A 24,874-nucleotide genomic window follows, 5' to 3' on the forward strand; every position below is an offset into this window, starting at 1 on the left:
CCCACCCTGGTAGCTGAACACAAAGGGCGTATACTCTTGGGAGGTCTAGGCCCCAGCCCACCCACTGTTCCTCTCCATACTGCCACAGCTGATGCTCTCTGGAAAGTGCCACCTCCCAGTAGGAGGCCAACCAGCACAAAAATAGAGCATTAAACCACTAAAGCTAAGAGCTTTACAGAGTCCATTTCACAGCCCTGCCACCTCCACTGGAACAGGTGCTGGTATCCATGGCTGAGAAACTCATAGATGGTTTACATCACAGGACTCTGCGCAGACAACCCCCAGTATAAGCCCGAGCCTGGTAGACACGCTGGGTGACTAGACCCAGAAGAGAGATAATAATCACTATAGCTTGGCTCTCAGAAAGTCACATCCATAGGAAAAGGGGGAGAGTACTATCAAGGGAACACACCGTGGGACAAAAGAATCTGAACAACAGCCTTCAGCCCTAGACCTTCCCTCTGACAGAGCCTACCCAAATGAGAAGGAACCAGAAAAGCAACTCTAGTAATACGACAAAACAAGGCTCTTTAACAGCCCCCCAAAATCACACTAGCTCACCAGCGATGGATCCAAACAAAGAAGAAATCCCCGATTTACCAGAAAAATAATTCAGGAGGTTAGTTATTAAGTGAATCAGGGAGGCATCAGAGAAAAGTGAAGCCCAATGCAAGGAAATCCAAAAAGTGATACAAGAAGTGAAGGAAGAAATATTCAATGAAATAGAGAGCATAAATACAAAAAATTAAAACTTCCAGAAACACTGGACACATGTATAGAAATGTGAAATGCTCTAGGAAGTCTCAGCAATAGAATTGAACAAGTATAAGAAAGAAATTCAGAGCTTGAAGACAAGGTCCTCAAATTAACCCAATCCAACAAACACAAAGAAAAAAGAATAAGAAAATATGAACGTCTCCAAGAAGTCTCAAATTATGTTAAACAACCAAACTTAAGAATAATTGGCATTCCTAAGAAGAGAAATCTAAAAGTTTGGAAAACATATTTGGGGGAATAACCATGGAAACCTTCCCCAGCCTTGCAAGAGACATAGACATCCAGATACAAGAAGCAGAAACAACACCTGAAAAATTCATCACAAAAATATCATTGCCTAGGCACATTTTCATCAGGTTATCTAAAGTTAAGGGGAAGGAAAGAATCTTAAGAGCTGTAAGACAAAAGCACCAGGTAACCTATAAATGAAAACCTATCAGATTAATGGTAGATTTCTTAGCAGAAACCCTACAAGCTAGAAGGGACTGTGGCCCAATCTTCAGCCTCCTCAAACAAACGATCAGCCAATAATTTTGTATCCAGCAAAACTAAGCATCATATGAAAGAAAGATACAGTCTTTTTCAGACAAACAAATGCTGAGAGAATTCTCCACTACCAAATCGCCACTACAAGAACTGCTAAGAGTACCTCTAAATCTTGAATCAAATCCTGGAAACACATCAAAACAGAACCTCTTTAAAGCATAAATCTCAAAGGACTATAAAACAAAAATGCAATTTAAAACATAAAAACCAAAACCCAAAAACCAGTGTACACAGGCAACAGATAGCACAATGAATGGAATGGTACCTCATACTTCAATACTAACATTGAATGTAAATGGCCTAAATGCTACACTTAAAAGATACAGAACTACAGAATGGGTAAGAATTCACCAAACAAGTATCTGCTACCTTCAAGAGACTCACCTAACACATAAGGACTCACATAAAAACTTAAAGTAGGAAAAGGTATTTCATGCAAATGGACATGAAAAGCGAGCAGGAGTAGCTACTCTTATATCAAACAAAAGAAACTTTTATGAAACTGCAGTTAAAAAGATAAAGAGGGACTAATGGTAAAAGGCCTTGTCCAACAGGAAAATATCACAATCCTAAACATATATGCACCTAACACTGGAGCTCCCAAATTTATAAAACAATTACTAATAGACCTCAGAAATGAGATAGACAGCCACACAATAATAGTGGGGGACTTCAATATTCCATCAACAGCAGTAGATAGTCATCAAGACATAAAGTTAACAAAGAAACAATGGTTTTAAACTCTACCTGGGAACAAATGGACTTAACAGATATATACAGAACATTCCATCCAACAACCACAGGATACACAGACTATTCAACAGTGAAGGGAGCTTTCTCCAAGATAGACCAAATGATAGACCATGAAATGAGCTTCAATAAGTTTTAAAAAAATTGAAATTATATCAAGCACTCTCTCAGACCATAGTGGAATAAAACTGGAAATCAACTCCAAAAGGAACCTTTAAACCCATACAAATACATTAAAAGTAACCTGCTCCCAAGTGATCATTGGGTCAAAAATGAAATCAAGATGGAAATTTAAAAATTCTTCAAATTGAACAATACTGACACAACCTATCAAAACCTCTGGGATACAGCAAAGACAGTGCTAACAGAAAAGTTCATAGCTCTAAAAACCTACATAAAAAAGACTTAAAGAGCACAAACTGACAATCTAAGGTCACACCTAAAGGAACTAGAGAAACAAGAACAAACCCAAACCTAGCAGAAGACAGGAAATAACCAAGATCAGAGCAGAACCAAATGAAATTTAAACAACAAAAAAATACAAAAGATTAATGAAACAAATTCTGGTTCTTCAAAAAGATAAATAAAATTGATAGACCACTGGCAAGATTAACCAAGAAAAAGAAGAGAGAAAATCCAAATAACCTCACTAAGAAATGATACGGGAGATATTACACCTGACACCACAGAAATGCAAAAGATCATTCAAGACAACTAGGAACACCTTTACTCACATAAACTAGAAAACCTAGAAGAGATGCGTAAATTCCTGGAAAGATACAATCCTCTTAGCTTAAATCAGGAAGAATCAGATACCCTGAACAGACCAATAACAAGCAGTGAGACTGAAATAGAAAATTAAATAATTACCAACTAAAAAAGTTCAGGAGTAGAAGGATTCACAGAAGAATTCTACCAGACATTCAAAGAAGAATTGGAACCAATCCGGTTTACACTATTCAGCAAGATAAAGAGTGAACCCTCCCTAATTCATTCTATGAAGCCAGCATCACTCTAATACCAACACCAGGAAAAGACATAACCAAACAAGAAAACTACAGACCGATATCACTGATGAACATAGATGCTAAAATCCTTAACAAAATACTAGCTAACTGAATCTAACAACATAACAGAAAGATAACCCACCATGATCAAGGAGGTTTCACACCAGGGATGCAGGAATGTTTTAAAATACACAAGTCAATAAATGTGATACACCACATAAACAGAAATAAAAAAAAATCACATGATCATCTCAATAGATACAGAAAAAACATTCAACAAAATCCAGCATCCCTTTATGATTAAAACTCTCAGCAAAATCAGCATACAAGGGATATACGTCAATGTAATAAAAGCCATCTATGACAAACCCACAGCCAAATTATACTGAATAGGGAAAAGTTGAAAGTATTCCCTCTGAGAACTGGAAGAAGATAAGGATGCCTACTCTCACCACTCCTCTTCAGCTTAGTACTGGAAGTTCTAGCCAGAGCAATCAGAGAAGAAAAAGAAATAAAGGGCATCCAAATCAGTAAAGAGGAAGTCAAACTGTCACTGTTTGCTGATGATATGATCATTTATCTCAAAAACCCTAAAGAATCCTCCAGAAAACTCCTAGAACTGATAAAACAATTCAGCAAAGTTTCCAGATACAAGAATAAGGTACACAAATCAGTAGTTCTGTTATACACCAACAGCGACCAAGCAGAGAATCAAATCAAGAACTCAACCCCTTTTACAATAGTTGCCAAAAAAAAAAAAAAAAAAACCCACTTATGAATATACCTAACCAGGAGATGAAAGACCTCTACAAGGAAAACTACAAAACGCTGCTGCAAGAAATCATAGAAGACACAAACAAATGGAAACACATCCCATGCTCATGGATGGGCAGAATATTGTGAAAATGATCATACTGCTAAAAACAATCTACAAATTCAACATAATTCCCACCAAAATACCACCATATTCTTCATCGGATTATAAAAAAAATGCTAAAATTCATATAGAATCAAAAAAGAGCCCACAAGCAAGACTAAGCAAAAAGAACAAATCTAGAGGCACCACATTACCTGATTTCAAATTATACTGTAAGGCCATCGTCACCAAAACAGCATGGTACTAGTACAAAAACAGGCACATAGAACAATGGAGCAGAATAGACAACCCAGAAGTAAACCCAAATACTTACAGCCAACTGATCTTTGACAAAGAAAACAAAAAGATAAAGTGGGGAAAAGACCCCCTTTTCCACAAATGGTGCTGGTATAATTGGCTAGCCACATGTAGGAGAATGAAACTGGATCCTTATCTCTCACCTTATACAAAAATCAACTCAAGATGGATCAGACTAAAATCTAAGACCTGGAACTACAAACATTCTAGAAGATAACATTGGAAAAAACCTTCTAGACATTAGCTTTGGCAAGAATTTCATGACCAAGAACCCAAAAGCAAATGCAATAAAAACAAAGATAAATAGCTGTAACTTAATTAAACTAAAGAGCTTTTGTACAGCAAAAGCAACAGTCAGCAGAGTAAACAGAAAACCTAAAGAGTAGGAGAGAATCTTCACAATTTATTCATCTGACAAAGGACTAATATCCAGAATCTACAATGAACTCAAATCAGCAGGAAAAAAACAAAAAATCCCATACAAAAGTGGGTGAAGGACATGAACAGACAATTCTCTAAAGAAAACATACAAATGGCCAACAAACATATGAAAAAATGGTCAACACCACTAATGACGGGGAATGCAAATCAAAACCACAATGCAATATCACCTTACTCCTGCAAGAATGGCCATCAGTAAAAAATCAAAAAACAGTACATGTTGGTGTGGATGCGGTGCTCAGGGAACACTTCTACACTGCTGGTGGAAATGCAAACTAGTACAACCACCATGGAAAACAGCATGGAGAAAACCAGTGTGGAGATTCCTTAATGAATAAAAGTAGAACTACTATTTGATCCAGCAATCCCACTACTGGGTATCTACCCAGAGGGAAAAAAGTCATTATACAAAAAAGATACTTGCACATGCATGTTTATAGCAGCACAATTCACACTTGTAAAATTGTGGAATCAACCCAAATGTCCATCAATCAACGAGTGGATAAAGAAACTGATATGATGGAATATTACTCAGCTATAAAAAGGAATGAATTAACAGCATTCGCAGTGACCTGAATGAGACTGTAGACTATTATTCTAAATGAAGTAACTCAGGAATGGAAAACCAAACATCATACATTCTCACTGATATGTGGTAGCTAAGCTATGAGGATGCAAAGGCATAAGAATGATACAATGGACTTTTGGGACTTGGGGGGAAGGTTGGGAGGGTGGCAAGGGACGGAAGACTACAAATAGGGTGCCGTGTATACTGATTGGGTGATGGGTGCACCAAAATCTCACAAATCACCACTAAAAAACTCATATAACCAAAAACCACCTGTACCCCACTAACCTATGGAAAAGTAATAATAAAATAAAAGTCACAACAATTGAACTCATGGACATAGAGAGTAGAAGGATGATTACCAGGGGCTGGGAAGGGTAGTGAGGGGTTTGGGGTGAGGGGGATAAGTGGAGATTAATGAGGACAAAAAATGGAATGAATAAGACCTACTATTTGATAGCATAACAAGGTGACTATAGTCAATAATAACTGAATATTTTTATATAACTTAAAGAGTGTAATTATATTGTTTGCAATTCAACAGCTAAATGTTTGAGGGGATGGATACTCCATTCTTCCTGATGTGCTTATTTCACATTGCATATCTGTATCAAAAGATCTAATGTAGTACATAAATATACACACCTACAATGTACCCACAAAAATTAAAAGACAAATTTTAAAAAGTTGAATAAAAAAAAAAGACACACCTACTTGATTTCCTTAAATTCAGGTAACTGATTTTGGCTCCACTTACATGAATGAGCATTTCATTTGGAAAAGCAAAGACTCAAATGCAAAAGTGATTGTATCGTTTGGCATTCTTCTATTTCCCCAAGTAGACTCACACATATAATAATTAGCAAAGGCATAAAAATATAGAATCCCCTTGTTCCAGGGGAGTCTGGGCGTGTGTTCCAGGCCAGGCTGGTCCAGTTTTTCTCACAACTGGAAACAACAATTGGTTGTTCACCAAAGATGAATCAATGAGAAGCCTACTTAGCTCTGGGTAGAATAATCAGAAAGAAGCTGCCCACCTTTCCCAGTGTGACTGGCCGAGAGACAACAGTCCTCTTGAGGTGCTGGTGGCAGTCTTTCTACCACGAAGAGAGAACTTGGTTAGAGTGATGCTGCCATAGAGCAGAGACAGTGATGGAAAGAGTCATTGTTCAACAAATACTTATTGGGCACTGACTATGATTACTTAAACACTGGAGCAGAGCTCTGGGAACAGAGCAATGATCAAACCAGGCCACAGCTCTGTCCTGAAGAGGCTGACACTCTGGCTAAGGCAGGACACAATGATGTCCTGGGTACACAATGAAGAAGTGAGTAGCCATGAGATACAGTACGTGTGGTGGCTCTGAGGCTATGCACAAGGATAGAGCAGGGAAGGAGATGAGGGTATGCATCAGGAAAGGTGGAGCAACAGTCAGGTGGTACCCAGGTGATATCTGAGTGATGACCTGGAAGAGATGGGGAAGTGCATTATGGGGGTATCTGTAGGAAGAGCTTTCGAGATACAGGAAACAGTACATGCAGAGGTCCTGAAGTAAAGTGAAATGAGCAAGGTGGAAAAGAATAGGAAATGAGTCAGCAGAGACTGGGGAGTGGACTGTATAAGGCCTCGTTGGACATTTTAAGGATTTAGCATTTACCTAAAGTGGGATGGGAAGTGACAAAAAGGTTCTGAACAGGGAAGTGACATTATCAGGATGTCAAGGCAAAGGCAGAAACAGGATGAACAGTGAGAGGCCATTGCCCTGATCTATAGGAGACAGTTGGAGGCAGCTTACTCTAGTGTGGCAGCAGTGTAAGATGTGGTATATTCAATTTTTTATTTTTATTATTTTTTTTGAGACAGGGTTTTACTCTGTTGCCCACACTGAAGTGCAGTGGCACAAGTATGGTTCACTGCAGCTCTGATGGATCTCCTAGGCTCAAGCAATCCTCCCACCCCAGCCTCCCGAGTAGCTGGGAGTACAGGCACACACCACCACACCCGGTTAATTTTCTTATATTTTTCTCTGTCTCAGTATAGTGAGACAGTCTTATTCTGTTGCCCAGGCTGGTCTTGAACTCCTGGGCTCAAGCAATCATCCCACCTTGGCCTCCCAAAGTGTTGGGACTACAAGAGTGAGCCCCCGTGCCTGGCCAGAAGTGGTAAATTCTTGATAAATGTAGAAGTAAGATTCTGGATTTAGTGTGGGTAGGAGAGAAAATGACTCGAGGGTGACTCTGAGATTTTTGGCTTGAGAAACTGAAACATTGGAGTGGAATTTATGGAAATGGGACTATCACAGAAGAGAGAGGATTTAAATGGGTTGGAAGGAGAACCAACAATTCAGTTTTATTAAATTTGAGATCTTATTACATGATTCTGGTGGAAGTTGTTTGAGTGTCTGGATCCATTTATACTGAATGTCAGAATTACCACTTGACTTGTTTGATTATACAAAGCAGAATATTCATCCTACAGATTATCTCTTGCAAACTCTGAACATAAAATTCTCAATGTTTCTTTTTAGAAACTAATGCAACTTATCATTTTTAAGCCATCTGCAAATTTTCTTCATCAGTCCCTTCAGATGAAAGATGCTGTTAAGAGTTTGCTCTCTTTCAGTGGTAAGTGATAGAAACCCGTCTTAGATTACTTAAAGAGACTAATTAGTATTTATAACTTAAAAATGCTTTTAAAAAACACAAGTATTTGGATATCAAAAAATTAAGTGTTTAATGGAAGCTACAGTACTTGAGAATCCTCGTGTTATTTTACATTAATCAGAAATATCATCTAAAAACTATACTGATTTAAAGCCTTACATACAAAATTCTATAATGATGAGTACATGAAACTTGCACATTTTAAGTGAGATGGTAAAGAACTGTAGTGTGTCTTGAATTCGCAATGTGCAGTCAAGAGGAAGTACATTTGATTAATAATAGTACTTGAGGTTTGGCTTGCTTCTTTAGGTTTCATTCATCCATTCAACATTTAATATGCTGCTCCCATGTGCTGGATTTGTGCTGGGCACTGTGGCTGGGTAAATAAGACACAGAAGGACTCTTTCCCTGTAAAGTTTAGAATCCATAGAGGAAGAGAGATAGCAAGCAGGTAATCAAAAATGTTATTTTTGCTCTTTATGCCAAGGCAGATGAGTAATTCTCTTCATAGTGATAATCAGAATAGGATTTGCACTTCAACCATGTCAAAGCTTAGGAAGACTATTTAGAGCTACCAGTAACAATACTATTAATGGCTCTAAGAGATTCTGTTTTACTTGTAATTTTGGTACATATTTAAAAATTATTAACATAAAATGTAAAAATTAACATATGTTCTTTATATGCCATTTTAAGGTGATTGGGGATTTTAATGATCTATGTGAATTTCCCACCCAACGTAGGAAATTGTCCTTAATAACATCTACAGATCAACCTAAAGACTCCAGTTGAATTGTGGTAATAGCAGAGCATTGCTTTTGAGAGATTTCATTCAGTTGCTGGAATTCCCATCAAACTAAAGCTCCATGAGCAAAGAAGCCATGACAACCTGTGATCATCTTACCCATATCTTAAGCACAGAGCAAAATCACAATAAATAAAGGTATTAAATGAGTGATGAAATTCTAACAATATGGCTGAAAGAGAGGATACCATAGTGGTTAAGACTATGGATTTGGATGCCCATCCTGTTACTTACTCTGCAATCTCAGTACAGTTATATAACCTCCATATGCCTCAGCTTCCTCCTCTCTAAAGTAAGCATACTAATACCTTCAAGTCATGATATTGCTGTGGGAATTGAGAATCAATACATGAAAATTACTTAGAACCATCACCGGAAATTGCTCAATAAGTTTCAACCATAATTATCAGCATCACTGTTATGTGCAAATTTCTACTTTGGATTGGGCATTTATATGCCATCTCTAAATTATAAAGGGATTTTGCTTCTTTTAAAAATTTTCATTCATTCATTGTACATTATCACGACATTTCTCTTGATTTCTAATCAGTCTCTTCCTTCTGTCTTACTAATCCACTAAGTTCTTCACTGATTCCACCATGATGTTACACTGTCTTTTACAATCATAATTTCCTAGCAAGTAATCACATCAATTATTAAGTCAGAGAAAAGAGCCAGATAAACTTGTTTGCATATATTTTTGCAATCAGAATTTTTGATTGATGCTGTATTTGGAATCTATAAATAATGATGTATATTTAGACCATATTAATTCAGTAGGAATTGTTGAGAAAACCAAACATATTTAGTAAAGAGTTGTAAATACAGAATTTTTTGTTTCTGTATTTCCAAACCCATGTGCACAGCAACCAAGTGGTATGACAAACAGGTAGATTAGACTTCCTCTAATAATTAGATAAGGATCATGTTAAATTGTTACATTAGTCGGTTGCTTACAAATGGGTCTTGCTATAGAAATTCAAATGGTTTGTTGCTAAACTTGTGCTCTCCGATGGTCATTGTACTAGCCAATTGTTAGCCACACTCTTTTTTCTATAGCTAATACAAAGAAGATAAACATACAAACTTCTCTAATCAAATTTACACTGGTTAATTAACACTTAAAGTAGTAGAATTATGTCTTACATTACTTTAAGTTAGCCTAAAAATGCTAGTCAATCATATTCAATTTTATATTATTGGAGTTCTTTGCAATTTTAGACAAAAAATATATGTTTTCAAAAAAATTGGAAATGATATATGGAAACAGAAATGCATCAACGAAATTAGCAACCAAGCATAAAAATTGTCTCATTCTTACATAAAGTTAGTTAAGCAAACATTTTTATTCAATTAAGAAATTTGAAAATAAATTAAGAAAACAATTTTCTGCAAGTAAAAGTATGGTATCACTGCCCATAAGTTACCTAATCCCTTCAAACCATACTTCTATCACCTTTAAAATAGAGATAATAATGGCACCTACCTCTTGGGAGTAGTTATGAGGATTAAATGTGGGAATGAGCATAAATTACTTGGGACACAATGTTTTCAACCACTATTAGCTATGATGAGGGCAATGACAACAGTAACTCAAACATTTGCATTGTGAGTAAGTACCAATCAAACAATAAAACACAAAGATGAAATGTATACTATGCTATTAGATTAACTGAAATACATGTGGAACATTCCCAATTGTAAATCACTGACTTTCTTGTAGACTAATATAATTGTAACTCATGATTGTAGCTGGCAAATTTACCTGTGAATACATAGCTAACAAAAACTCAGCTTTGAAGGCAACACTGACAACTCTGGTTAGATTTTTTAGAGTATCAACACATTCACAGGACCATCATCTTCTGCTGATAACCATTTAATGTACATTGCCATTTTTTGAATGATGTCGAAAAGAAAGGTAAAGAAGGAAAAATCACTCCTAATTCTTCGGCATTAATTTTAACTTATTCATGCTTATCAGAAATCCTCAAACTTTGGGAAACTAAAAATACGTGAATGTAAACCCAACTAAGCTTATCATATTTTCAAAGAAAAGGGGATAGATTTAACCTAACACCCCACATTAAGATTTTTTCAAAAGGTGCATATTCTTTTTCACAGGGAGTCTCTACCTAAAGATTTAAGGATATCATGAAGACAAGCGTATGTGTGGCTCTGAGTTTTAAGGTTTTGGAGTTAGGTTTATATAATCTAGTGAGATTAATGACGTGGGTTGTCCATTTCAAATAATATAGAAGGCTATCATTTTTATTGCAAATTGTTTTCCTTACCATTTAAATAAATCAGAATATACTTACGCGTTTTCTTGGTGGTTGCATTAACTGTGGCACTAAATGGCCCGGCGCCGGCGCTGTTGTAAGCCCGGACAGCTGTGTAATAGGCCAGGTTGCTCTTCAGGCCCCGTAGTCTGGCTGATGTCTCATTTCCTGCCACTTTCACTTTACTGGATGATTCCTCCTTTCCACCACCATTCCAGTACCGCACCTGGTGGGCAGAAGACACCAAACATGTGAAGGCATAAACAAATTCTGCCCTTTCCATTAAGTGATTTTCATTAAAATGGGCACTGATTTATTTCCTGATTTATTCAACAAATATTTACTGAAGACCTACTATGTGCTAGGTGCTGCATTAGGCTGTGTGTCACAACAGAGGAAAGGGACTCTAGGAGGAGAAAAATAATGAACAAATAAATATATGAACCAGATAAATTCAAACAGAACAAGTGCTGAGCGAGCCAGACTATGAGATTATAAGTGGGAGAATGAAAGGGAAATGTAAGAAGGAGGGAGGGATATATATAAATATGTGTGTGTGTGTATATATATATGTGTGTGTATATATATAATTAAAAATAGGAACAAAGTGTTATTAATATTGCCAATTTTCTGTAAGTATTACTATGTTCTATAAAATTTTGTTAAAAAATGTTTATATAAGGCCAGATCATTTTTTAAAAATGTGGAATAGTTAAGAAAGAAACACAAAAGATACCCCACTTTCCTTCTCAGTTTGTTTTGGATTTAAATAGTCAAAGTACTACAATTTAAAGAACAGACTAACTTTATGCTGATTTGGACTTGATAGGCACAACTACAGTACAGGGATGGAGAAGAAAAAGCATCTAGGCTGAAGGAATAAAATTTGGAAATGTAATTGTTCAGAAAAGAGTGAATGTAAAGATTGAAAGATTGACAGAACATGAAGGTAGCATCTACAAAAGATAAGCAGAGACAAATACTACAAAGCATAGGAGGAACCCTGCGAGCAAGAAAATGTCAGCAGACCCAGCCAGCGGAAGACGAGCTGGAATACACTGATCTGAAACAAAGTTTAAAATAATTCTGTTTAAAATATCTAGATTTATTAAAGAAGAAACTGAATCTACCATGCAATGACAGAAGATTTTAAAAAAAATCAGATTTGAAAAATAACACGCAGGGCTCTTAGACCTAAAAAATTACAATTATTTAAAAAATAAAATCAATGATAGAATTAAGCTGAAGACTTATGGTGGAAAAGGGAATTAATTAACCCAGAACAGAGCCCGTATAAAGAAATAAAAATTACAAAAGCAAAGTTATAAGACACTGAGGGTACAATGAAAAGTTCTAACTGGAGTTTCAGAAGGAGAGACTGAGGAAAAAGCAATAGTCAAAGGGAAAAAGACTGAGAATTTTCTAGAACTGAATAAATGCAGCAATTTTCCTATTGCAAATTCACTCTGAGTTTAGAGTAGGAAAAATAAAAGGCAAATCCACTCCAGGGGAGGGGGGTTGTTAATATTGAATTGTGGTTCTCAATCATTTTTCATTGCTAGACACCTGAGAGATAAAGGCTATCTTCTTGAGCAGTCGTGGGTGACTATGCCTTGGTTTGCCAGTGAGGATGTGCACCTGGGACAGAAATTAACTGCATTTCCTCACCCAGCAGACAGCAGGAGGGAAAGGATGCTAAGGTGGATTCACACACCTGAGGCAGGGGCTTGTCTGTCTTGGTTATCACCATAGCTTTACTGCTCGCAGCAAAGTCTGTACATACTAACCATTAACTGCTGTTGAATTGTTGAATGACCTAAACATAGTTTAAAAATGCCTCCCTCCTTCCTACATCAGAGATTCACCAGGCTATGTATTCAATTCCCAATATTGTATTCATCTATGAAACATCAAAACTCCAATTTCTTGAGGAGGCAATACAATTTTTTGCCTTCAGAATCATAAAACCCTTTCATAAACCAATATATTTTTATTTGGGTAAGTAAACAGAAACACAATTGAGAAATATCAGAATTAAAAATATCTCTATTACTTCCAGTAATTTGTTTTTTCCAAAAAAGAATGTCCCTATTGTGAAGAGTGCTTAATACCACTGCATCAGAGATTTCACTTAATTTAAATTTAAAAATGAAATGCAGCTTTTAAAAATAATATATTAAAATGGCATTTTGCAGCCATTAAAGAATAGCTATTGAATCAGAAATATTCTTAATAGACAAAAAGAATTATATTCATATTTACAGATTTTCAGAGACAAATATTTCAATTTAGCAGTTAGACCAGACACATTTAAATAAATAGAAAGCAGGTAAAAATGCATTAAAAGTCTTTTAGGAAGACAACTCCAGATCCGTCTTCCACTCTTCTTCACTCTGCTGTCAGCCCCTAGGAGAGCTGACTGGTATGAACTATTGTCCGTCTGGCTCCCTTGCCCTGTGGCTTCTCACTTGGTGTAAGTAATAGGATGCCGGTGATGGGAGGGTGGAAGGAAAGAGAGGCTGGGATATTTATTCCCCCAGCGTTGAGCCACCATTTGGTACGGAATATCTTTGCCTAATAAAGAATAGAGCACCATTTAGGCAACCTTCACTCACAAAAGGCTACTGCTACTGCTCTCTCCAGTAAAACCAACCCTTTGACCCTCTTCAAAAGTCTGTATTATACACACTTGAATGCATTTTTGCCTGTCATATTTATTTCAGTATGCCTCAATTGTCTGTATCCTAGTTTTCCATATGCATTTGACTCGTGCTAGAGTGAATTCTTTGCCCGATTTCAGAGAATTAGACCTAATGCATATGTCTTTTTTTTCTAGTGAGATTTTCATAGTCTCAAAAAAAGTACTCACATATTTGACATATTTTTTCTTTTCTTTCTTTTTTTTTTTTGGAGACAGCATCTCACTGTGTTGCCCAGGCTGGAGTACAATGGCACGATCTCAGCTCACTGCAACCTCCACCTCCTGGGTTCAAGCAATTCTCCTGCCTCAGTCTTCTGAGTAGCAGGGATTACAGGTGACCGCCACCATGCCGGACTAATTTGTGTATTTTTAGTAGAGACAGGGTCTCCTCACATTGGCCATCCTGGACTCGAATTCCTGACCTAAGGTGATCCACCCTCCTCGGCCTCCCAAAGTGCTGGGATTACAGGTGTGAGCCACCACGCCTGGCCTACATCTTTTTTCATTCTAATTGAAATATTAGGAACATATTCTGTACAGCTGTTTGGAACAGGAGGTCGGAAGAAGGCATCAATGAGGTTTAAGTTTGGCATTCTATTATGGCACATTAATTACGTTCTTCTGCCAAACTTAAAAAAAAAATTGATTCCTCCAAAATATGCTAATCTGTATCATTTCACAAGTGTAGACTCGTTTTAATCATCTATCAAGGTCATTCTCCCAAATGTGGTTCTTTCATAACAGAGAAGGACTTTAAAGAAACGGCCTGTAGATACCGCACTAGAACGTGGGAGCTTTCATTCCTCAGGCACCCAGGATCCATGAACTTAAAGGCTTCTGCCTCTCTTCATCATGTCTGTATCTCTTGTTCCTACCCAAAAGGGCACCAGAAAAGATCTGAGCCTGAGTGTAACGGCTTAGCTGATGAAATAAATTGGAGCCCAGGGAAATGAGCTTCTCAACTACTGCTTGGTCAAATCAGAAAGAAAATTAGTCTAGATGCTAATGATGATGTGTGCTCAGCATGCCACATGGCACATGATCAACCCTCACTGAGATGAGAGAAAGGCAGGAGCTATTAACAATTTTAAAGCCAAACTGGGGAAACTGCAACCCAGAAAGTTAGCCACACGACTGATAATTAAATACTCTGCCAAGTCCTTCTTCCGTCACCCAAGGTTAATTTTTAAATCATTACTGAAACTAAGAAAAGACATATTTTTATCTTGGTATAATTACATAAATTATTTTGTAAGATTTTCCCAATTAGTACTTCTTTCAGCTTGTTTCCTTTTTCTTTATACTTACCAAGCATTTGGGAAAGAAATGTTTAATCGTTGTTTCCTTTCAATACTGTATTCATGCTACATTTGGACATTCTATTTACTACTCTTTACAAACAGGCAAGCGGCAATGCATTTCAACCTGTAATTAATTTCAAGAAAGTCCCATTTTCCCATAGCTCTTCTCATCTTTCTGTGTTCCACTTTGACGGCAATATCAGCATGCATAAGAAATGGTGGCCACTGGGTCCCACACTGGGATTGTGCCACATTACTATATATTACTTCACTGCTTTTTTTTTTTTTTTTCTTCAATACAATCTCATCCCAAAGCCCAATATTCAAAACAGAGAAAAGTGAAAGCCCTGAGTCTCTTTGGGCCATTTTGACAATAGCTGCTTTATCTCATTTAATTTGCAAACAATGCTGTGAGTTATTATTATCTCTATTTTAACTGAGCCTTGGAGAGCTCAAACAACTTGCTCAAGGACATGCAGCAACAGGGTAGCAGAGCCCAAACTGCAGTTATTCAATCAACACATATTTTTTGCATGCCTCCTATATGTCAGATACTACTCCAGGCACTTGGGGATAGATCAACGAAGAAAAAGGCTGAGTTAACGTCTCCCTTGCAGAGTTTATATTCAACCTAGCAGATCTGAACACCGGTTTGTCTAATTCTAAAATGGTGTGGACTTAACTAGACACTGTGATGGTTCTATGAGGATTTTTACATTTTCTGTCTTTCAGTGAAACTCTCTTTCTTGGTGTGACCAATAATGGTGTAATTCTACTTTCTTATAAAATATCCTTATCTGGATGACTTATTGACCTAAATTTATATACAGTTACAATGACAGGGATATGTTCTGAGAAATGTATTATTAGATGGTTGTTGCACTGTGTGAACATCGTAGAGTGCAATGATGCAAACCTGCATGGTATAACCCACTACACACCTATGTTAGATGGTGTAGCATAGTGCTCCTGGGCTATAAACCTGTACAGCATGTTGCTGTAGTGAATACCGTAGGCAATGTAACACAATGGTACATTTTTATATATTCAAGCATATATAAACATAGGAAAGGTAAAGTAAAATCATGGTATTATAATCTTAGGGGACCACTGTTATATGTGTGGTCTGTCCTAAACTGAAATATCATGATGCAGTGCACGACTATATTAAACAATCAACATCTACCTGCCCCTAAGCTGTTCAACCACCACCAGTGACTGCTAGCACTCTGTTCTGCTTGGAATCCCACAAGCCATTCTTGTATATTCTTCCATTTATTTTTCTTAACTATTTTACAAGTTACAACCAGGTCAAGAATTATGATCCTGTCATGATTTCCATAAAGGACAACACTGTTCACGGTGAGTGTGCATGTCAGTCTCCCATCTGAGGAGTGCCATATGTGTTCATTTATTTTCTTTTTTGTTTGTTTGTTTTTTGAGATGGAGTCTTGCTCTGTCGCCCAGGCTGGAGTGCAGTGGCGCGATCTTGGGACTACAGGCACCCGCCACCACGCCCGGCTGATTTTTTGTATTTTTATTTATTTAATTATTTTTTAAAAATATTTTAAGTTCTAGCATACATGTGCACAATGTGCAGGTTTGCTACATATGTATACATGTGCCATGTTGGTGTGCTGCACCCATTAACTCATCTTTTACATTAGGTATATCTCCTAATGCTATCTTTCCCACCTTCCCCCACCCCATGACAGGCCCCAGTGTGTGATGTTCCCCACCCAGTGTTTCCAAGTGATCTCATTGTTCAATTCCCACCTATGAGTGAGAACATACAGTGTTTGGTTTTCTGTCCTTGCGATAGTTTGCTCAGAATGATGGTTTCCAGCTTCATCCACGTCACTACAAAGGACATGAACTCATCATTTTTTTATGGCTGCATAGTATTCCATGGTTTACATGTGCCACCTTTTCTTAATCCAGTCTATCACTGATGGACATTTGGGTTGGTTACAAGTCTTTGCTATTGTGAATAGTGCCACAATAAACATATGTGTGCATGTGTCTTTACAGCAGCATGATTTATAATCCTTTGGGTATATACCCAGTAATGGGATGGCTGGGTCAAATGGTATTTCTAGTTCTAGATTCTTGAGGAATTGCCACACTGTCTTCCACAATGACTGAACTAGTTTACAGTCTCACCAACAGTGTAAAAGTGTTCCTCTCTACTAAAAATGTTTTTGCATTTTTAGTAGAGACGGGGTTTCACCGTGTTAGCCAGGATGGTCTCGATCTCCTGACCTTGTGATCTGCTCACCTTGGCCCCCAAAGTGCTGGGATCACAGGCGTGACCCACTGCGCCCGGCTGTGTTATTTTCTTTAAATAAATTTGATCAAACATTGAATCCCATATCCTGCTCAGCTAATGGGAGATTCAGCCATAGTTATTCCTGGGCCTCCCTTCCCAAAGCCCCCAAGATCACTTATTTTTGTGTTTGATTTGAGCCCGTTACTTTCAGCAGCTGGGGGCCATGTTTAGTGAGTAAGTAATCACTGCTGAGTGTGGGAAACACAGTTGTTCAATCCTGCTGTCAACCTGGGCACTGCCTTAGAAAGATGTAGGCCCCAGGAGGCTTTATAAGCTCCAGACATTTATTTCTACCAATGCCACTGGAAATTTCTCTTCTATGTTTTCCTCAGTTGCAGTTTCTCTCCTATGACCCTCCAAGAAACATGGAACAATCTCCCTAATGGCCTGAACTTTTGAAACAAAGCTAGGAAGGGAAGTGTCTTGCAGGCAACTCCTTTTGATAGCTTTTGGCATAATCCCTTGAGTTAAGGGAGCTTACTGTCAATTATTTGCTACAGAATATTTACTGGGGAGAAATAGATACATTAATATCTCAAAAATTCTTCTGAGGAATGTTTCACACCTACTGACTGTTTATTATGATGAGCCAGGAATTGGTCAGGTGCAGTGGCTCACATCTGTAATCCCAGCACTTTGGGAGGCCAAGGCAGGCAGATCACCTGAGGTCAAGAGTTCGAGACTAGCCTGACCAACATGGAGAAATCCCATCTCTGCTAAAAAATACAAAAATCAGCTGGGCGTGGTGGTGCGCACCTGTAATCCCAGCTACTCGAGAGGCTGAGGCAGAAGAATCACTTGAACCCAGGAGGCAGAGGTTTTAGTGAGCTGAGATCGCGCCACTGCACTCCAGCCCGGGCAACAAGAGTGAAACTCCGTCTCAAAAATAGATAGATAGATAAAGAAATAAAGAGTCAGAAATTATGAGAACCTCATTACATACCTAATCTTATCCAATCCTGCCAATATCCTAATGAATTAGGCCTCTTATTGTCCCCATTCTACAGGTGAGGAAAATGAGGCTTACAGAGTTTATGTAATTTTCCCAACACAGCTGGCAAGTGGTAGAATTGGGATTTGCTATGGACTGGCCTCAGAGTCACACTCCCTTACAGCTGTGCTCCTTCTATCCCATATACCTTTACCTCCATTGCCAATGTCACTGCCAGTTCTCTAACCACGAGGGAGCTACTGTTGGCTCCCCATCATCTTTCATTGCTTACATCCATTGTCATGGAATTAAAGAAATCTTCCATCCAGCTATTCTTGGCTTCCTTTAAGATGCACATTAAGTTGTTCTCCTGTATTTATGTGGTGTTTTACTTCTTTATACTCTCTCTTCCTTAAGTCTGGACTATTCTGTCTCTGATCAGGCTTCTCTGTGTCAAGACCAGTGTTTATTACGTTTAAGTGTGCAGGAAGATATTTCTTTACAGATAGTTACTAAAAATATACACTAACAAGACCTAGTCCTAAACGTTTGGATTGAGTGGGTCCTGGGAGAGCTGTGGGAGCTCAATTTTAACAACACCTTCAGGTAATTCTGCTGTAGGGGTTTCACAGTCCATACTTTGAGCATCATTGCTCTATTCCCTATCCTTTCTTTTCTTAATTTGTTAATATTAATTCAAGTCAATGCTTGTTTGGTTGCAAGGAACAGAAACTCTCTCAAGGCAGTTCAAATATAAAGAAAATCTATTAAAAAGAAGGGCAAGGTAAAAGTATGGAAAAGAATAAAGCCAAGTCATTTGAGAACTGAATGACTGTCAAAGAGCTATTTTATTCCGGCTGCACCCACTTTTTTTGAGATAGAATTTCATTCTGTCATCCAGGCTACAGTGCAGTGGCAGGATGACGGCTCACTGAAGCCTCGACCTCCTGGGCTCAAGCAATTCTCCCATCTCAGCCTCCCAAGTAGCTAGGACTACAGGCATGTGTCACCATGCCTGGTTAATTTTTGTATATTTTATTGAGATGGAGTCTCACTAAGTTGTCCAGGATGGTCTTGAAATCCTAGGCTCAAGCGGTCCTTCTACATTTGCCTCCCAAAGTATTGGGATTACAGGTGCAAGCCACCACACCTGGCTTATTCTGCCCTCTTGCACGTTCCATGAGCCCCTATCTCCTCCAGTCTTTAGGGTTGCATGGGAGTGTATTTCATCTCTGCAGAGTAGCTTTGTCCTGCCTGTCCATGGCCTTAGTTTGAGAAGTCTGAACTGAGCCCCAAATTTGACACACTACTGCATTACACTCACTAACTATAATCTCTATATTGCTTATTTAAATATCTCAAACAAGAATCTGACTTGCTAGGCTTCACAGTCCACAGAGCATTTACATTTGATCAAGAGACCACCCTGGAGCTCTCATTTGAACATGTGTTGGCAAGTGGAGGGGTACGTGGCCCTGTGATGCAAACCTGCCCATGTAAGCCTGCCACTGAATCAGGAGTTACACACTTCCTCAGGGAAGCTTGGAGGGAAGCTTCATAAGAAGACAGCTGTGGGTGGGATGAAATCACAACTATGAATCCCACAGTGTCATTGTTGGCTAAATCTTCTTTGCATTTTATTTATCTTGCCAGTTCTCGGTTCTACTGCTCCCAGTTTCCTCTAACTGCTCACTACTAAACAGGGGACCCAGTTCAAATGGTTCTTCTTAGCCTTTAAAGCCACCTGTGACCTGGTCCTCCCGTGCCTATCTGAAGTCACCTTTTCAAACCGGAACCTTTGGCAGGTGCTATCCATCATGCCATGCCTAATCGAGAATGTTTTCCACTCCTTCCACCTTTACTTACTTTCCCTTGAAAGTCCTGTTAAGCCTTACCACCCTTATAAAGACTTTCAATATGTCCCATCCTTCTTGACAACGCAAACATTTCCTGTTTGAGTGACCTAGTCAGACCTTCATTATATTTGGTCTTACATTATCCTCTCTTTCAGATGTTTCGTCCTATTTCACTAAACAGAGAGGTCTTTGAAGGCTCAAAGTATCTTACAGACAGGTGGCTTCTCTAGAGCCTATAAAAGAACCCCACAATGTAACAAAGCCACCAAGAAAGTAAGACAAAGAGCTGGAGGACAGTGACTTCCTGTTGACGAAAGTACTCTATGAACTTAATACTGCAGTTCAATCTCACCCTTATTTTTTAGCAAATCCATCTAAAATATTTGGCCCACGTGATGCATGATTTCCTTTCATATTCTTTTTTCATTCCTTTTCTACTCCAACTAATGTTATTTTCATTCAACTGGTTAAATTCAGTATACATTGAACATCAGATGAAACAATGTGTTGATAAAAAAATTTCAGCCAAAGATAGACTTCAAATAAGAGGTCATTGTTAAGGATTTCAAATGTAAGGAGACAAAGTAGCATGTAACACATATACACGAATTAATCAGAAAAGAAATTACCTCATAGCCCAGTAAATGTCCATTGCTCAACTTCCAAGGAATGGTATTCCATGAAACCTCAATTTCTGAGGAAGACAGGCTATTTGCAGAGACTTGAGATGGGGCCACTGTAGGCTCTGTTTGGAAACAGAAATTGAAATATGATGATAATTTTGGCAGTTTGTTTAAAACATATATTAATGTTCTTATTTTTATAAAAGCATTTTAACATACTTGAAAATTCTATGAAATATTCTGGCACCATATGTTGAAAATAGAGACACTGGTCCGTTTCCGTTTCTTAGGAAAAGATGGCATCATAGCCAAAGGCTTTTCCTTGCTAAACAGCTGTGGCAACCTATACTTTCCTCCCTTGCACCTCTTTGTTGGCATCTTCCTTATCTTCCTTTTTTTTGCCTGTGTTCTCCTCACCTTGTCTTTATTTCCTTCCCTTCATCTCTTTCCTACTGTTTGGGAACTTCTCTGTCTACAAATGCTACTTAGTTTCCATTTTGCCAAACGAAGGTCTAGGTTAAGTAAAGCTCATTTACACAATAAACACTGAGTGAGTACCTTCTCTAGCGAGGCCTACAGAAGGGACAACTGAAATGTGGTGGATGGCATGTTCTTTTGAAGGAGTAGATAGAAAAGCAGGTGGTTTGTTATACAGCAAGAAGACCCCCCCTTTGTAATAAGCACTGTTGAGATTCTATGGAGTACACAGTGGTTCTCCCCTCTCAGGGCCCAGTTCAGGTGCATTTCTCTTGTCAAATGATCCTGCTTCTCAGACAAGGTGGGCTGATGCTGAGATGAATTCCTGGTCTAAGGTGGGGCCTCTTAGATTTTCTCTCCTGAGATTTTGAAACTTGGTTTGGAGAGTCGAGGAGTACTTGGAGCCCACCGATCCAGTGCAGGTGCTCTAGAGGAGCAGACCATTTTCTGAGGTTTCAGGGATTCTCTGATTAAAGTTCTTTGTGAGGTTTGCTACATAACTCTCCCTTGGATTCACAGAGACACCCTAGTAGATTTCACAGAAATCTTCTGCTTCTTCCTTAGGTAAGCCCAATTCATTTCTCATGTTTGAACAGAAAGACTTTTAGCTAACTCTTCAGTGGGAGCAAAAATGGTAATAGGGGAAGGAAAATGAGGGAGGCAACAATGGGTAAGAAGCTGTGGCTGTCCCTCTTTTCCGGTTGCCAGCACCAAGGTCCTGGATGCACAGGTAAACAGTGTCCAAAAACTCCCTGGATAATCGCCATCACTCCCCAGACCTCTCACTTGCCCTTGCAATCCCTGGCAACTTTTAGAAATGAGGTCTGGCTATGAAATTAAGACTCTTTTGCAAAGACTTCTATAATCCTTAAAAAAAAAAATCCCTCTCAGAACTCAACGGAAAGTGAGAAGGCAAGAATAGGGGCGGGGATCCAAAGAAAAATCAACTCTACTTACTATTCTTAGGAATGACAACTGCGGACCACTTTTTGCAACTTACTGTCAGGTCTGGAGGGTAGGGGAGACACTGATATATTTTGTGAGCTCAGAATGGTTAAGGGTAAAGGCCCTTGGTTAAAATACTGGCTGTACCACTCACTATTAGGAATTTCGGCAAATTTATTACTCTCTTTTACAAGGCTTCCATTTTCTCATTTGTAAATGGGAAATAATAGTGCCTATATTTCTTATCTGAAATACAAAATTAGGTAATGTCTGGCAGGTAGTAAAACTTGAATACATGTTAGTTTCTGCCATTTATTATTATTTTCTTTTTGTAGAACTACAAAAAGCTACAATAGTTGTTGCTGATCTATGAAATGGCAATTTTGTATAATTCTTTTACCTTGATTATTTTCTAAAGCGGTCATGAGACAAAATGTAGATGTCTCAGTCTCTGAGACAGGTATAAAAGAAAGACAAAGAAATGGAATGGTCCAGAGTGAAGTATGTCTGTATCTCCACCAGCAGGTTCCTATCCCTCAAACCTGCACATTGCATATCTGTTGAATGAGATACAGCTGCTCCTGACTCTTCATCCAGTAACATCCCTTTCTCAGGCCACGGGAACCACTGGACAACTTAGAACTAGGATAGCTCCAAGGGGTATATTTTTATTACCCCAAGGTAAGGCTGGGATTTTCCTTGCTTCACAAACTGGAACATAGGAAGTGGTCCTCGAAACAGATTTTTAAATTGATGATTATGATCTGAGACAGGTCTCGATCAATTTTGGAATTTATTGTACCAAGGTGTTAAGGACATGCCCAGAAGAAAAAAAACAAAAAACAGAAAACAAAAAAACACGGGTTCACAGAAACAGTCTGTGGTCTGTGTCCTCCAAAGACTGAATTTGAGGGCTTTCATATTTAGAGTGGGCTGGAGTGCAAAGAGGAAGGGTATGGTAATCTGCACGTTGCAAGGGAAAAGGAGCAGATAGGAGGCTAATCAATTAGGTCTCCTGCTCAGTAAATCAGTACTTTACATAAGGCAAGGTGAACACAGAGTAGCTACCTGTAGAGAGATTTAACCTTTTATCTGTAGCTATCTGGTTAGGAATAAAAGGTAAGGCATTTTCTTGCATGACTCAGCATTCAGCTTAATTTTTTCCTTTTGGCCTTAGTGAATTAGGGTCCTGAGGTTTTATTTTCCTTTCACAGTTACATCCTCTAACTATCCATTAAGTCTTATACTTCAAGTCATTTATGATTGATATTTATCACTTGCACTGGGAATCTAACTACTACTTGGATCATTGTTCTTTGGAATAAATACATTTGAAGTCAAAACGAGACTCCATATCCATTTTTGGAGCACAAATAATTGTCACTAGGCAGAGCTGAAACACAGTCATGTTTTCCATACCTTCTTCTGCAGAGAACACTGTTGTCACTGGGCTAAATGGTCCTTCACCTTTGTTATTATAAACACCCACTTTAACTTCATATGGTGAATATGGCACGATGCTTTCATTCCTAAAGACATATCTTGGGGTGTCAGGGGATGTCACCACTGTCTGGATCCAGGTGGTAACCCCAAGAGGGCGGAAAGCAACAACATACCCAAAACCTTCACCATTCTGTAGTTCCTCAGGGACTGGCTATAAAGGAAAGACACACTGAATCACCCTTACACATAAGGGCAAGGCAAAAATGAATGGAGCTGTGATCCACAGGCATTTGTAGAAGTCATAAAATCATCATCTACATTGTATTAATCAGTTGGATGAATAAAGGAGTAAAACATCAGCAGGAGAGTCATGTCAGCTGCTTTTAAACAGACATATGCCACCATTTCATAGCCATCCAGATAATGAACTGGAATTTTCTGTGATTATTCAGACAGCTGATCATCTTATGGTTCAAATCTGAGTTTCTAATAGTAAGATACACTTTCAGTTGAAAATATCTGATCTCTTAAGTCAAATTAAAATTATCTAATTCTTAATGTTGACTTTATGAGAAGAAACATCGAACTAGTGATTAAGCACAACGAAGTAAAACTGAAAAAAATAAAATAAAAAGGGGCCCGGTACAGTGGCTCACGCCTGTAATCCCAGCACTTTGGAAGGCTGAGGCGGGCAGCCATCATGAGGTCAGGAGTTTGAGACCAGCCTGTCTAATACGGCGAAACCCTGTCTCCACTAAAAATAAAAAAATTAGCCAGACGTGGTGGCATGCGCCTGTAGTCCCAGCTACTCGGGAAGCTGAGGCAGGAGAATTGCTTGAATCTGTGAGGTGGAGGTTGCAGTGAGCCGATACCACGCCACTGACTTTAGCCTGGGTGATAGAGAGAGACTCCATCAAGAAAAAAAAAAAAAGGAAGTAAATACTAATTTATAAATTAATGAATTACAAGGCAGGTGGATCACTTGAGGTTAGGAGTTTGAGAGCAGCCTGGCCAACATAGCACAACCCTGTCTCTACTAAAAATACAAAAATTACCTGGGCATGGTGGCATGTGCCTGTAATTCTAGCTATTTGGGAGGTTGAGGTGGGAGAATCTCTTGAACCCAGGAGGTGGAGGTTGCAGTGAGCTGAGATCATGCCACTGCACTCCACACTGGGCAACAGAGCAAACTGTCTCAAAAAAAAAAGGAAAAAAAAATTAACGAAAAACTCAAAGCTATATTTGAGTCATGCC

The 24,874-nt window shown here is 38.5% G+C and overlaps 1 protein-coding gene across 1 annotated transcript in view; it reads right to left on the reverse strand.

The window, feature by feature from the left end:
• CNTN3 (contactin 3 (plasmacytoma associated)) overlaps positions 1-24,874 on the reverse strand; it is a 256,281-nt gene that overhangs the window by 10,657 nt on the left and 220,750 nt on the right. The window contains exons 17-19 of the mRNA XM_011937219.1: positions 23,597-23,831; positions 20,762-20,877; positions 11,054-11,240 (exon numbers count right to left, since the gene is read on the reverse strand). Coding sequence (XP_011792609.1) covers positions 11,054-11,240; positions 20,762-20,877; positions 23,597-23,831 — 538 coding nt within the window. The remainder of the gene's footprint in view (positions 1-11,053; positions 11,241-20,761; positions 20,878-23,596; positions 23,832-24,874) is intronic.

The sequence above is a fragment of the Colobus angolensis genome, unplaced genomic scaffold (assembly GCF_000951035.1).
Source record: "Colobus angolensis palliatus isolate OR3802 unplaced genomic scaffold, Cang.pa_1.0 Scaffold160, whole genome shotgun sequence".
In the NCBI taxonomy this organism is placed as follows: Eukaryota; Metazoa; Chordata; class Mammalia; order Primates; family Cercopithecidae; genus Colobus; species Colobus angolensis.